The following is a 13,552-nucleotide window of genomic DNA, read 5'->3' on the forward strand; positions in this document are numbered from 1 at the left end:
AGGGTGGACTTGTCATCCACTAGATGGAATGTTCTTGGTATAGCAGGTGCAAAGAGATAGCGGATCAAGAGTCCAGTTTCGGCTAGGCTGTGCTCTGAGGTATCTTCCAGACAGCCAAGGGGAGGTGCTGTGGGCAGATAAACAAGCCTGGAAGCTGCTACAAAATTCGGGATGAAGATTTGCACTGGGGAATCATCAGCATATAGATGGTATTTGAAGCAGTAAACCTGGATGAGGTCACCAAGGGAGTGAACACAGATAGGGACGAATGCCCCTGGGGAGGCATCCCAACACTGAGAAGCTGGGGAGAACTGCAATAACCAGTAAAGGAGTCTGAAAAGAGCAACCTCTCTTAGTCTTTCTTCATTTCCATGCATGACCCCTGATTTTTGTAATTTTTATTTTAAAAGATAAACACAGCTATTGTATTATTAGGTGGCATCCATTTGGTTCTGACTCATAGTGACCCTACATACAATAGAATGAAACCTTGCCAGGTCCTACACCATCTGCACAATCACTGGTATGCTTGAGCCCATCGTTGTAGCCACTGTGTGTCAAATCATCTCATTGAGGGTCTTCTTCTTTTTTGCTGACCCTTTACTTTACCAAGCATGATGTCCCTCTCCAGGGATTGGTTGCTCCTGAAAACATACCCAAAGTATGTGAGACAAAGTCTCACCATCTTTGTTCCTAAGGAGCATTCTGGGTGTACTTCCATGACAAATTTGTTTGTTCTTCTGCCAGTCCATGGTAGAGTCAATATTCCTCGCCAACACCATAATTCAAAGGTGTCAATTCTTTGTTCTTCCTTATTCATTGTCCAGCTTCCACACAGGTATGAGGTGACTGAAAATACCATGGCCTGGGGTCAGGTGCACCTTAGTCCTGAAAGTGACATCTTTGCTTTTTAACGCTTTCAAGAGGTGTTTTGCAGCAGATTTGCCCAATGCAGTATGTCGTTTGATTTCCTGACCGCCATTTCCATGGGCGTTAATTGCGGATCGAAATAAAATGAAATCCTTGATAACTTCAATCTTTTCTCCATTTATCATGATGTTGCTTACTGGTACAGTTGGGAGGATTTTTGTTTTATGTTAAGGTGTAATCCATACTGAAGGCTCTAGTCTTTGATCTTCATCAATAAGTGCTTCAAGTCCTCTTCACTTTTAGCAAGCAAGGTGTGTCACCTGCATAATGCAGGTTGTTCATGAGTCTTCCTCCAATTCTGATGCCCCGTTCTTCACATAGTCCAGCTTCTTGGATTATTTGCTCAGCATACAGATTGAGTAAGTATAGTGAAAGGACAAAACCCTGATGCACATCTTTCCTGATTTTAAACCACGCAGTATCTCCTTGCTCTGTCGGGAACGACTGCTTCTTGGTCTATGTACAGGTTCCTTATGAGCACAATTAAGTGTTTTGGAATTTCCATCCTTCGCAATGTTATTCATAATTTGTTATGATCCACACAGTCAAATGCCTTTGCATAGCCAATAAAACACATTCTCTGCTTTCTCTGGCATTCTCTGCTTTCAGCCAAGATCCATCTGACATCAGCAATGATATCCCTCATTCCATGTCCTCTTCTGAATCTGGCTTGAATTTCTGGCAGTTTCCCATCGATGTACTGCTGTAACCGCTTTTGAATTATCTTCAGCAAAATTTTACTTGTGTGTGATGTTAATGATACTGTTCCATAATTTTTGCACTCGACTGCATCACTTTTCTTTGGAATGAGCCAATATGGATCTCTTCCAGTTGGTTGGTAGCTGTCTTCCAAATTTCTTGGCACACATGAGTGAGCACCTCTAGTCACTGCATCTGTTTGCTGAAACATCTCAATTGGTATTCCATCAAATCCTGGAGCCTTGTTTTTCGCCAGTGCCTTCAGTGCAGCATGGACTTCTTCCTTCAATACCCTGTGTCACGGACTTGATTATGTCCTCCCCAAAATGTATCAATTTGGCTGGGCCATGATTCCCAGTATTGTGTGGTTGTACTCCATTTTGTGATTGTAATTTTATGTTAAAGAGGATTAGGGTGGGATTGCAACACCCTTATTAAGGTCACATCTCTGCTCCAATGTAAATGGAGTTTCCCTGGGGTGTGGCCTGCACCGCCTTTTATCTCACAAGAGATAAAAGGGAAGCAAGCAGAGGGTTGGGGACCTCATACCAAGAAAGCAGCACCACGAGCAGAGGGTGTCCTTCGGACCTGGGGTCTCTGCGCCTGAAATGCTCCTTGACCAGGGGAAGACTGATGACAAGGAATCTTCCTCTAGAGCAGACAAAGAAAGCCGTCCCCTGGAGCTGACACCCTGAATTTGGACTTGTAACCTACCAGACTGTGAGAGAATAAACTTCTCTTTGTTAAAGCCATCTGCTTGTGGTACTTCCGTTAGAGCAGCACTAGATTACTAAAACACCCTGGGTTCTTGATCATATGCTACCTTCTGAAGTGGATGAACGTTGACCAATTCTTTCTGGTACAGTGACTCTGTGTATCTCTTCCATCATCTTTTGATGCTTTCTGTGTCATTCAATATTTTGCCCATAAATTCTTCAAAATTGCAACTTGAGGCTTTTTTTTTTTTTTTAAATTTCAATTCTTTCAACTTGAGAAATGCCAAGCATGTTTTGGTTTTTTAATTTCAGGTCTCTCATTATAATAATTTGTCTTCTCGAGCTACCCTTTGAAATCTTCTGTTCAGCTCTTTTACTTCACCATTTCTTCCATTTGCTTTAGATGCTCTACGTTCAAGAGTAAGTTCAAGAATCTCTTCTGACATCCATTTTGGTCTTTTCTTTCTTTCCTGTCTTTTTAATGACCTTTTGCTTTCTTTATGTATGATGTCCTTGATGTCCACAACTTGACTGGTCTTTGGTCACTGGTGTTATCAATGCATCGAATCTATTCTTGAGATGGTCTCTAAATTCAGGTGAGGCATACTCAAGGTGGTACTTTGGCTTTTGTGGACTTGTTTTAATTTTCTCCAGCTTCAACTTGAACTTGCACATGAGTGGCTGATGGTCTGTTCCACAGCTGAACTGATGATACCGAGCTTCTCCATCATCTCTCACCACAGATGTAGTCAATTTGACTCCTATATATTGCATCCGGTGAGGTCCACGTGTATACCAAAAACAAACTCACTGCCATCAAGTCAGTTCCGATTCATAGCGACCCTATAGGACAGAGGAGAACTGCCCCATAGAGTTTCCAAGGAATGCCTGGTGGATTCAAACTGCCGACCTTTCGGTTAGCAGACGTAGTTCTTAACCACTACACCACCAGGGTTTCTTCCATGTGTATAGACACCATTTATGTCGTTGAAAAAAGGTATTAGCAATGAGGAAGTTGTTGATCTTGCAAAATGACGCCATCTCCGGCATCATTTCTATCACCAAGGCCATTATTTTCCAACCACTGATCCTTCTTCTTTGTGTCCAACTTTCGCATTCCAATCATCGGTAATTGTCAGTGCATTTTGATTACATGTTTGATCAATTTCAGACTGCAGAAGCTGGTAAAAATCTTCAATTTCTTTATCTTTGGCCTTAGAGGTTGGTATGTAAATTTGAATAATAGTCTTATTAACCGGTCTCCCTTGTAGGTGTACGAATATTATCCTATCACTGACAGAGTTGTACTTCAGGATATACCTTGAAATGTTCTTTTTGATGATGAAAATGATGACATTCCTCTTCAATTTGCCATTGCCAGCACAGCTAGATCATATTATTGTCCGATTCAAAATGGCCGATACCAGCCCATTTCAGCTCACTAATATCTAGGATATCAATATTCATGCATTCCATTTCATTTTTGATGACTTCCCATTTTCCTACATTCATACTTCGTACATTCCAGGTTCTGATTATTCATGGATGCTTGCAGCTGTTTCTTCTCATTTTGAGTCATGCCACATCAGCAAATGAAGGTCCCAAAAGCTTGGCTCTATCCACATCATTATGGTCAACTCAAATCAGCATGGAAGGCTACGAAGCCAATGTGCACAGCTTCTAAGTTGGGGAGTCAAGAGACTGCTGCATATAGGTGAGTACGGAGCTGGTCATGGGTGTGGCAGATGTGAGGACTGTGTTGTTACTCAGAAGCTTCTCTTGGGACTACCTCAATGCAGCTGGAAAACAACACTCAGATGGTGTGTGCTCCACCACCACCCTCATCCCCAGGCCTACGTGGGGCTTCCATCTTCCCGTTGGAAGAGCCAACAACCCAGTTCTTTCTACTTGTTCCAGCTACGAGAAATGACACAACAGCACGCTAACACACAGCGATTGCTCCCTCAAAGCCAATATGCACATGATTCTTCTAGGGTAATACAATGACAAATTTACCAGTTATTTCAAAAAAGGTGGCACTTACCAATACCCTTCCCTTCTTTTCCTACAAATAGTTTGGGCACAGGTAGGACTGAAACTCAATGTTCATCTTACTGTAGCCCCTCATCACTTTTCTGTACTTCTCAATATAGGTGTAATTCAAGAAAACATGTTATAACACAGAAATTATCAAACATACACAAAAATAGAGAACAACCTGGTGAACTCCTGTATGTCCTTTACTCAGCCTCAACAATTACTGACATTTTACCAATGTCATTCAACGTTAGGACAACTTAGCTCTGTACCTAAGGAGAAAAACAGGAATCCTTTGGCCTTTTTGTTCTAAACCTGTCCATGTTTGTCTGAGGGCTGCACTTTCCTGAGACTATTCTGAAAAATCCATGCTGTGATTCTAGGTCCTTCTTCCCATCTGTTGTATATGTTTTTTGAAAACATGTCTGAGGGCTCAGTGTTCAGGGGTATCTGTTTTTTCTCACCAGCTTAACTGGAATTGCAAAGCTAGAATTATATTTTTGAGAGCATCCCAACCTGGCTCCATCTTTTTTCCTTCCAGAGGGAGAACCTACTAAAGAATGGCTCCACTTTCCCGCCCCCGCCAAGTCTAGCCTTCCTAAAACTAAGTACACATGTCCTGGCCTAGCCTTGACCTCCGGGCTAGCCTGCAAGCAGAAAAACAGCTGCCTCTTTCCAAGTGCCTGTGACTTGCACTGCACTAGCCTTCCTGGTCAGAATTAGGTTCAGAGGGGCAGGATTCCACATCACTTCTACCTTCTGGAAAAGGAAATGGCCAAAAATTCATAGTTTTGTCAAAATGTCTGCTGTGAACTTGGCGTGACTTTCAGTGCAAATTCAGATAACTAAAAACTTTAGGAAAACATTGTATATCTTGCCTATGTCACGAATTCTCATCATATTTCTTCCTTCTGGGTAGGTGGTGTGACACTTTCATAACATCACCTCTATTTTTCTTTCTTTTTATCCTCACCCAGTCCTGCCCTCTAAGGCATCTCTAACCCCAGCTACACAGATTTGGAGAGTGTTAATCTGTCTCTCCTCCTCTTACTAAGTCATCATTTAGACCAACAGTAGCATATTATCTCCCAGACTACGAAGCCCTTTCACATACATTACTTCATTCGATTCTCAGGGCAAACAAGTGAGTCGGTCTCATTATTTCGTTTTTTATACACAAGGCTCCTACTTGAGTATGAAGAAACATCTCATTAAGACACAAAGGTAATCATGGATTAGGAGCTGCAGTTTACTTCACTGTGCCTTGAGTCTGGAAGTACTGTTTCCAACTCACCTCACAACGATTTTTGTCATTTGAATCATTAAGCTTCCCCTCGCCCTACCCTAATTCTCTTTTCTATGTTATATGCGCTGCTTGTTCTTTAGAGTACTTAGGATTATCTGGACACCTTTCCCCTCTCCCTTATAGGTTTCATTTAAATCTTTTTGGATCTGGTTAACTTACCCCTGGGCAATTATTTTCTTCCCCAAGCTCATGGAAAGAACTCTATATTCTCAGCTAAAAAGTCCATCATTTCTAGTTCTTAAACACAGTCCAGAAAAACTGAAGTCAGATTCTTTTCCAAAGGCTCAAACTTCAAAAGGGAGAAGTGATGAAAAGACCTTTTATCTTTGTTTATTACACAAGAGCCCATGGTCCCTAAAGATGCTTCTCTGATCATTTCTGATGGTGCTATTCAGGCTCCTGCCAATCAACAGAAGCAGCCAGTCCTCTCTGGGTTGGTATGTGGCAGCTGGGTTCTCTCATTCCATACATGTTCCAAGAATATAGCACATGTGCTAACTGGTACTACTGAGTTAGCGTATGGCCTCTGCACCCCCTTAAAAGTGAGCCATCAAATAGCACCACTAGTCTTTTTTCCCGAGAGGTCGGGGCCATTAGAGAGATTCGTATCAAAACCACAATGAGATAACATTTTACTCCCACTAGGATGGCTATGACATACAAACAAACAAACAAAACCCAGAAAATAACAAATGCTGACAAGGATGTGGAGATACTGGAATCCTTATACACTGCTGCAAAATGTTACAGCTGCTGTGGAAAAGAGTTTGTGGTTCCTCAAAAAGTTATACATGGTTCTATGATATGACCCAGCAATTCCACTCCCAGGTGTATCCCCAAGAGACTTCAAAGTAGTGACACAAACAGATACATGTATACATGTACACCAATGTTCACTGCAGGATTATTCACAATAACCAAAGGTAGAAACAACCTAAATATCCATCAAAAGATTAATCGATATACAATATATGGTACACACATACAATGGAATACTACTCAGCCACAAAGAGGAATGAAGTCCTGACACATGCTACAACATGAATAAACCTTGAAAACATTACGTGGAGTGAAATAAGTCAGTCACAAAAGGACAACTATTATATGATTTTATTGTGGGATTGAGGCATATTCAAAATGGGTCCTCCCCGCTAAGGACTCTGGGATTGAGCAAGAGTGACTGGACAGTAAGTAACCCTGTCCCATAGTTAGCCAGGAACATCAGCCAGACTCTCCACAGCTACAGCTACTGATTAACTGTCTTTAAGTGCAAATCCAGCCATCAATTAGTAAAATAAACTCTCTAGGACCATCACTCCCTCCCCACTCCCGGACTTCACTTTCCCTTCCAGCTATGCTTCCCCTGCAGCGCAGGTGTCATATTCCTTTCCCCCTTTGGAACTCACCCACTCTTTGAGTATACTAGTGTTAGAATAAAGGCCCCTTGGTGCGCACAAATACTGTAACATAGGCAACTGTCAAATCTTCTCAGCTAGTTCTGGAACTCAGTGCTGTCCTCTGTACATAGGTTTCCCCTCATTAAAAGCCTTTAGTCCAATCAACCTAGCTTTTACTGCCTCTTTTTTTGGAATCTGAACCTTTGCAGGCGAGTTTTGGGACAGTTCCACCAGCCATGACTCCACCCTCCATTTTGGTATTGCCTCAATGGCTAGCTTGGTGGGACACTATCACTCAAATATGGAATAACAAGAATAGACAAATGTTTACAGACTAAAGTTTATTAGTGGTTACCAGGGGCGGGAGGGATAGGGAAAAGGGGATCCATTGTTTAGGAAGCAGTGAGTTTCTGTTTACGGTGATGGGAAATTTGGCAATGAATACAGGTGATGGTTGCACACGACTAATGTAATTGATGCCGCTAAACTGTACAGCTGAAAAATGTTGAACTGGCAAGTGCTGTGTTACATACATTCTTGTAACAATTAAAAAAATGTTTCTGTATTATATAATTAACCCAAAGTTACAACCTAGAATTTCAATCCCAGAAAACTGCTACCTAGGTGGTCAATGGATGGCTGTGGGAGAATAGTCACAGGCATCTAGCAGAACCCTAAAGCAGCCAGCTCTCATAGAAACTGGAACTACAAAGCTGCCAGGAGCTGAGGCCATGCTCATATCCCCTCAGCTGTCCAACACATTCTGTCTCTTCTTTCTCTCTCTCTCCAATTCTCTAAATACAACTTCAACTGTATCCACAAGTTAATATTTTCTTCATCATTCAGTTGAAACTGTTTTGTGTCCTCATCTTCTACAGTAGGACATCAATAGATTGAACTAAAAAACCAAGACAGAGCATAAGCATAAAGTCGTGAAAAACAGATAAAACAATTTAAATTTGGGGAGTCGGGGTGGGAAGGTATGCGGCAGGAAGCTGCTGTTTTCTGTTATAAGCACTGTAGCACTTGTCTTTTTTAATTATCTGAACATGCTATTTTCATAAAAAATAAAATTAAACTAAAAACCAACCAGTGAACGAAACAACTATGAGTGTAGAAGAGAAAGCCCCAGGGACTAACAGGTGACTCTGGATAATCAGCCAAACCATCTCTTGAACAAGAGGAAGCATATATGAAGCTCACATCAGTAACCATTATTAACGGTTGTTCTAGTCCCAAATTCTTCCCCTATGAAGAGCCAAATCATCCACAACTTAGTATAGGTCACATGAAAAGCTGCCTCAAAAAAAAAAAAAAAAAACAAACCCATATAAACCAGATGTTTTCATTTTATCAGATTTGATGGAATGTTAAGTGACAGCTCTTTTCAGGAACACAAATAAAGTAAGACAGACCTGTTGTAGAAACAGAGAATTATTCTTTTATGAGCTGACACTCAATAGAGGCAATACCTGAATCAAGAGAACAGATACAGCTGGTGTAAGTGAAATTACCTGAAGAAAGTCACGAAGAACTGTACCAGGTCCATAAAATTGCTGTGCTGGGAGAAGGCAATCTGTGGAAGAAAACATGAAGCATGATTACAGAGGCTAAGAAATAGCACCACTAACTTAGCCTTCTCATTCCAAGAGTTAAACGGAAAAACACACTTTACATTTTAAAGAAGAAATTAATGAAGCTTTTTCATTTAAGGAAAACTGCCTCGTATCTTTAGTTTCAGTTCAACTTTTCTTGCTTCATGGCTAACCCAAAAGTAACATTCTGAGGCTTCAGCACAAGCTCCCACAGGCCCCTCTGTTCTTAGATCTGATCAAAGTTCTTTTAGTCTGATCTTGAAGATGTAACTCCTACATTAAAACCCTAATGACATTCCGGGATAAAATGAATGCTTCAAAGGTCAGCGGAGCAAGCGCGGGGGTCTGGGGAACATGGTTTGCGGGGACTTCTAAGTCAATTGGCAAAATAATTCTATTATGAAATCATTCTGCATCCCACTTTGAAATGTGGTGTCTGGGGTCTTAAATGCTAACAAGCGGCCATCTAAGATGCAGCAATTGGTCTCAACCCACCTGGAGCAAAGGAAAATGAAGAACACCAAGGCCACACGACAACTAAGAGCCCAAGAGACAGAAAGGGCCACATGAACCAGAGACCTACATCATCCTGAGACCAGAAGAACTAGGTGGTGCCCGGCCACAATCGATGACTGCCCTGACAGGGAGCACAGCAGAGGACCCCTGAGGGAGCAGGAGATCAGTGGGATGCAGACCCCAAATTCTCATAAAAAGACCAAACTTAATGGTCTGACTGAGACTAGAGGAATCCCGGCGGCCATGCTCCCCAGACCTTCTGTTGACACAGGACAGGAACCATCCCCGACGACAACTCATCAGACATGAAAGGGACCGGTCAGCGGGTGGGAGAGAGACGCTGATGAAGAGTGAGCTAATCATATCAGGTGGACACCTGAGATTGTGTTGGCAACTCTTGTCTGGAGGGGGGATGGGAGGATAGATAGAGAGGGAAGCAGGCAAAATTGTCAAGAAAGGAGAGACTGAAAGGGCTGACTCAAGAGGGGGAGAGTAAGTGGGAGTAGGGAGTGAGATGTATGTAAACTTATATGTGACAGACTGATTGGATTTGTAAAAGTTCACTTGAAGTTTAATAAAAGTTATAAAAAAAAAAAACAAAACCCTAATGACAGCCAATTAACCTCCCTGCCTTCATCCCAGACAAAATGCTCTCCTTGTTTGCTTCAAATTCCAACTCTTGGATCTACCTCAAGGCAGGCGACCTCATTTTGTGCCTTTTATTCCTTCAATATTTATGTACTTAGGGTGTACTCACTTCAAGATACTATCCAATTTTTTATCGTATCTGAAGTTTTGCTACATTGAATATCACTTGGCAATCCATATGCCATTAGTTGGCAATCAACAGGTCATCGGTTGGAATTTAAATACTTTACTATACAGTTAATGGTCTTTTATCAAAGTTACCAAAAAAATCCCTAACGTATTTCATCAAATCTAACACAGCATCAACTGAAAGAGGCAGTATTTTGCGTACTAAAAAACACTGCCAATTAAATTATGACATAATACTTTTTTATCACTGAGTATTAGATGCATTGTGATTTCAGAGAAACTAGAACATGAAAAAACGTGCACTTCTGAATTTATTAACTAATTATGTTCTTATTATTACCTAGAATACATGTAACACTAGCCAGATGTCATGATCTGCTTTTAGGAAACACAGTCCTCCTTAGAAAGACAACGGTAATATAAACAATTACTGAATAAAGTGCAGATAATAAGCATAGTAAAAATCACGGAAGTAAATTCTGATTGCCATCTTGTTTGCCTGATCCCAGCCACACCCACGCCTGTCACTGCAGCGACTCCCATCCTCTGATAATGCCAGAAAATACTAGCCCAGTGCTTCCTTTACGGCCTTACTCTCAAAGCAGCAGAAGGGGAGGCTGCTGCTGTTTGCCCTTTTTGAAGTCTTATTTTCTTTTTGACATTCCATAAATAAATATTCAACACTATCTACGCCATGGAGCATGGAATTTGAAGTTTTTGGGTCCTCCTTTAGGCATCGTTTATAATCATAACTTTAAAGTTACATAGATTTCATATGATAGATAGGAGAAATCCACATTCTTTGCTCTTCCCTCATTTATTACAGTGGCTATAAACAGTCCCAAGTTATGGAAAGCTCTATGAGAGAAGCAAAGTTGTGGCATATGGGGCACAGTTCTCACATAAAAGGTTTTTAATAAGATCAGAGAAGGGCAATTGTGTAAACAAGGTTATTCAACCTTGGAGAATGGAGATTCCAAAATTACAACACGTAAAGAGGCAGAAGGAAACAGACTCTAGTCCCAGCTGTTTACATTTTAATCTTTTACAACATTAGTATGCCCTCAGTGTTCAGACTTAAAGAAATCCATGACAAGCTATTTACTCACTGCTGGGTGCCAAGACAGTCTGGATGCTGAGGGCATCTCTTCTGAAGGCCTATTAAGTGTCCATGTGCCCTGTGCCGCACAGCACTCATCAGGGCAGCTCCCTCCCTCAGTGCTAGGATTCCAGCCAGTCATGCTAACTGACCCATTAGCCTGATTTCTTGCTAAAGCAAGGCCACACCAGGTTCATGTCCGATTTCTAATCATAAAGAATCTGCCAGTATGGCTGGTACCCAAGACTCAGGCATTACTCTGATCTTTATTATCTAAGTCTCCACAGTTGTAAGGTTGTATAGGAAAGCAGAAGGGTTTAAGTATGGACTGACCACTTAGAAACATGTAGCCCTGCTTAACACATATTTTTGTTGCTAGATGCCGCTAATTGGTTCTGACTTATAGTGACCCTATGTACAACAGAACAAAACGCTGACTTGTCTGTGTCATTCTCACAATTGTTGCTGTGTTTGAGCCCATAGCAGCCACTGTGTCAATCCATCTCATGGAGGGTCTTTCTCTTTTTCACTGACCCTCTACTTTACCAAGCATGATGTCCTTCTCCAGGGACTGGTCTCTCCTGACAACATGTCCGAAGTATATGATGTGAAACGAAGTCTCACCCTTCTTGCTTTAAGGAGCATTCCGGCTGTACTTCTTCTAAGACAGATTTGTTTGTTCTTCTGGCAGTCCATGGTATATTCAATATTCTTCGCCAACACCATAATTCAAAGGCATCAATTCTTCAGTCCTCCTTAGTCATTGTCCAGCTTTTGCATGCATATGAGGTAACTGAAAATACCATGGCTTGGGTCAGGTGCATCTTAGTCTTCAAAGTGACATCTTTGCTTTTTAACACTTTAAAGAGGACTTTTACAGCAGATCTGCCCAATGCAATACATTGTTTGTGGATCCAAGTAAAATGAAATCCTTCACAACTTCAATCTTTTCTCTGTTTATCATGATGTTTGTGGCTTATTGGTCCAATTATGGGGATTTTTTTTCCCCTTATGTTGAGGTATAACGTATACTGAAGGCTGTAGTCTTTGATCTTCCTCAGTTTAAGTGCTTTGAGTTCTCTTTACTTTCAGCAAGCAAGGTTGGTTATTTGCATAACGTGGGATGTTAATGTATCTTCCTCCAATCCCAATGCCATGTTCTTCTTCACATGGTCCAGCTTCTCGGATTATTTGCTCAGTATACAGACTGAATTGGTATAGTGAAAGGATATAACCCTGATGCATACCTTTCCTGACTTTAAACAACACAGTATCCCCTTGTTCTGTCTGAACAACTGCTGTTGATCTATGTACACGTTCCTCATGAGCATAATTAAATGTTCTGGAATTCCCATTCTTCACAATGTTATCCATAATTTGTTATGATCCACACAGTCAAATGCCTTTGCATAGTCAATAAAACACAGGTGAACATCTTTCTGGTATTCTCTGCTTTCAGCCAGGATCCATCTGATATCAGCAATGATATCCCTTGTTCCATGTCCTCTTCTGAAACTGGCCTGAATTTCTGGCAGTTCCCTGTCAACATACTGCTATGACTATTTTTGAATTATCTTCAGCAAAATTTTACTTGCGTATAATATTAATGATACTGTTTGATAATTTACGCATTCTGTCGGAACACCTTTCTTTGGCTTGGGCACAAATATCACAGCAACATGCAAGCCACCACAGTACGACAGGTTCACAGACAAGTGGTGGAATACTTATATATATCCCTACCCACTGTGTCAGTCTTTGAATGATACGACGATGAACTTATTGTCCAAACTAAGACACTTCTGAGAGTGAGAGAGAGTGCTGTCCTTAACTCAAAGACTGCCATGTAATACAACTCATTGCAAAATCAAAGCTGTTGGACAACTGCTCACACGAAGCCACTGACAAAAGAAAAGGTGGCAGATTTAGCCCTATTATTAAATGAAGAAGGGATAAAGGATGAAGACCTACATGTGTTTTGAAACACTCCGAATAGGATTAAGAAAGGACCTTGGGAAAACTGATGGGCCCCCTGACTCTTGTTTTTGAAATCAGGCAATGAAGTCAAGTCTGAAGTGAAGGATCCTGTTATCGAGCTACTGGACATCTGAGCACCCTCTACACAACTGAAGCCACACCTCCATCTCCTTACCTTGCTCTATTTTCTTCATAGTCCTTATGTGTACACTATTTATGATCTTTTTCCTCCACTTGAAAATAAGAGCCATGAGGACACGGGTTTTAATTTTGACTATATCCCCAGTGCCTAAAACAGTGATTGGTGCATAATAAATATTTCCTGAATAAACAAATATGATTACTGGCAAAAAATGAGTCTGCCCCTCACCTCCCCAAAAACAACAACCACCAACCACAAAAGGCCTGGTTTTTCTTTCTTCTAAACATCAGCTCATGATTACAATCATAATTTAAATTATGCTAACTATAATATTGAAATAAACATTCTCATACTTTTTGGT

General features: G+C 41.1%; 1 protein-coding gene across 4 annotated transcripts in view; it reads right to left on the reverse strand.

The window, feature by feature from the left end:
• Nucleotides 1-13,552, reverse strand: part of ATRN (attractin) — a 215,102-nt gene that overhangs the window by 35,357 nt on the left and 166,193 nt on the right. For 3 of the 4 annotated variants that reach the window (XM_003411610.4, XM_064275832.1, XM_023550062.2), the window contains exon 25: nt 8,600-8,661. In XM_003411610.4, coding sequence (XP_003411658.1) covers nt 8,600-8,661 — 62 coding nt within the window. Of the gene's footprint in view, nt 1-1,311; nt 7,984-8,599; nt 8,662-13,552 lie in introns of those variants that run through there. The other variant, XM_023550064.2, reaches the window with a different exon arrangement.

This window comes from Loxodonta africana, chromosome 24 (assembly GCF_030014295.1).
Source record: "Loxodonta africana isolate mLoxAfr1 chromosome 24, mLoxAfr1.hap2, whole genome shotgun sequence".
Classification (NCBI taxonomy): domain Eukaryota; kingdom Metazoa; phylum Chordata; class Mammalia; order Proboscidea; family Elephantidae; genus Loxodonta; species Loxodonta africana.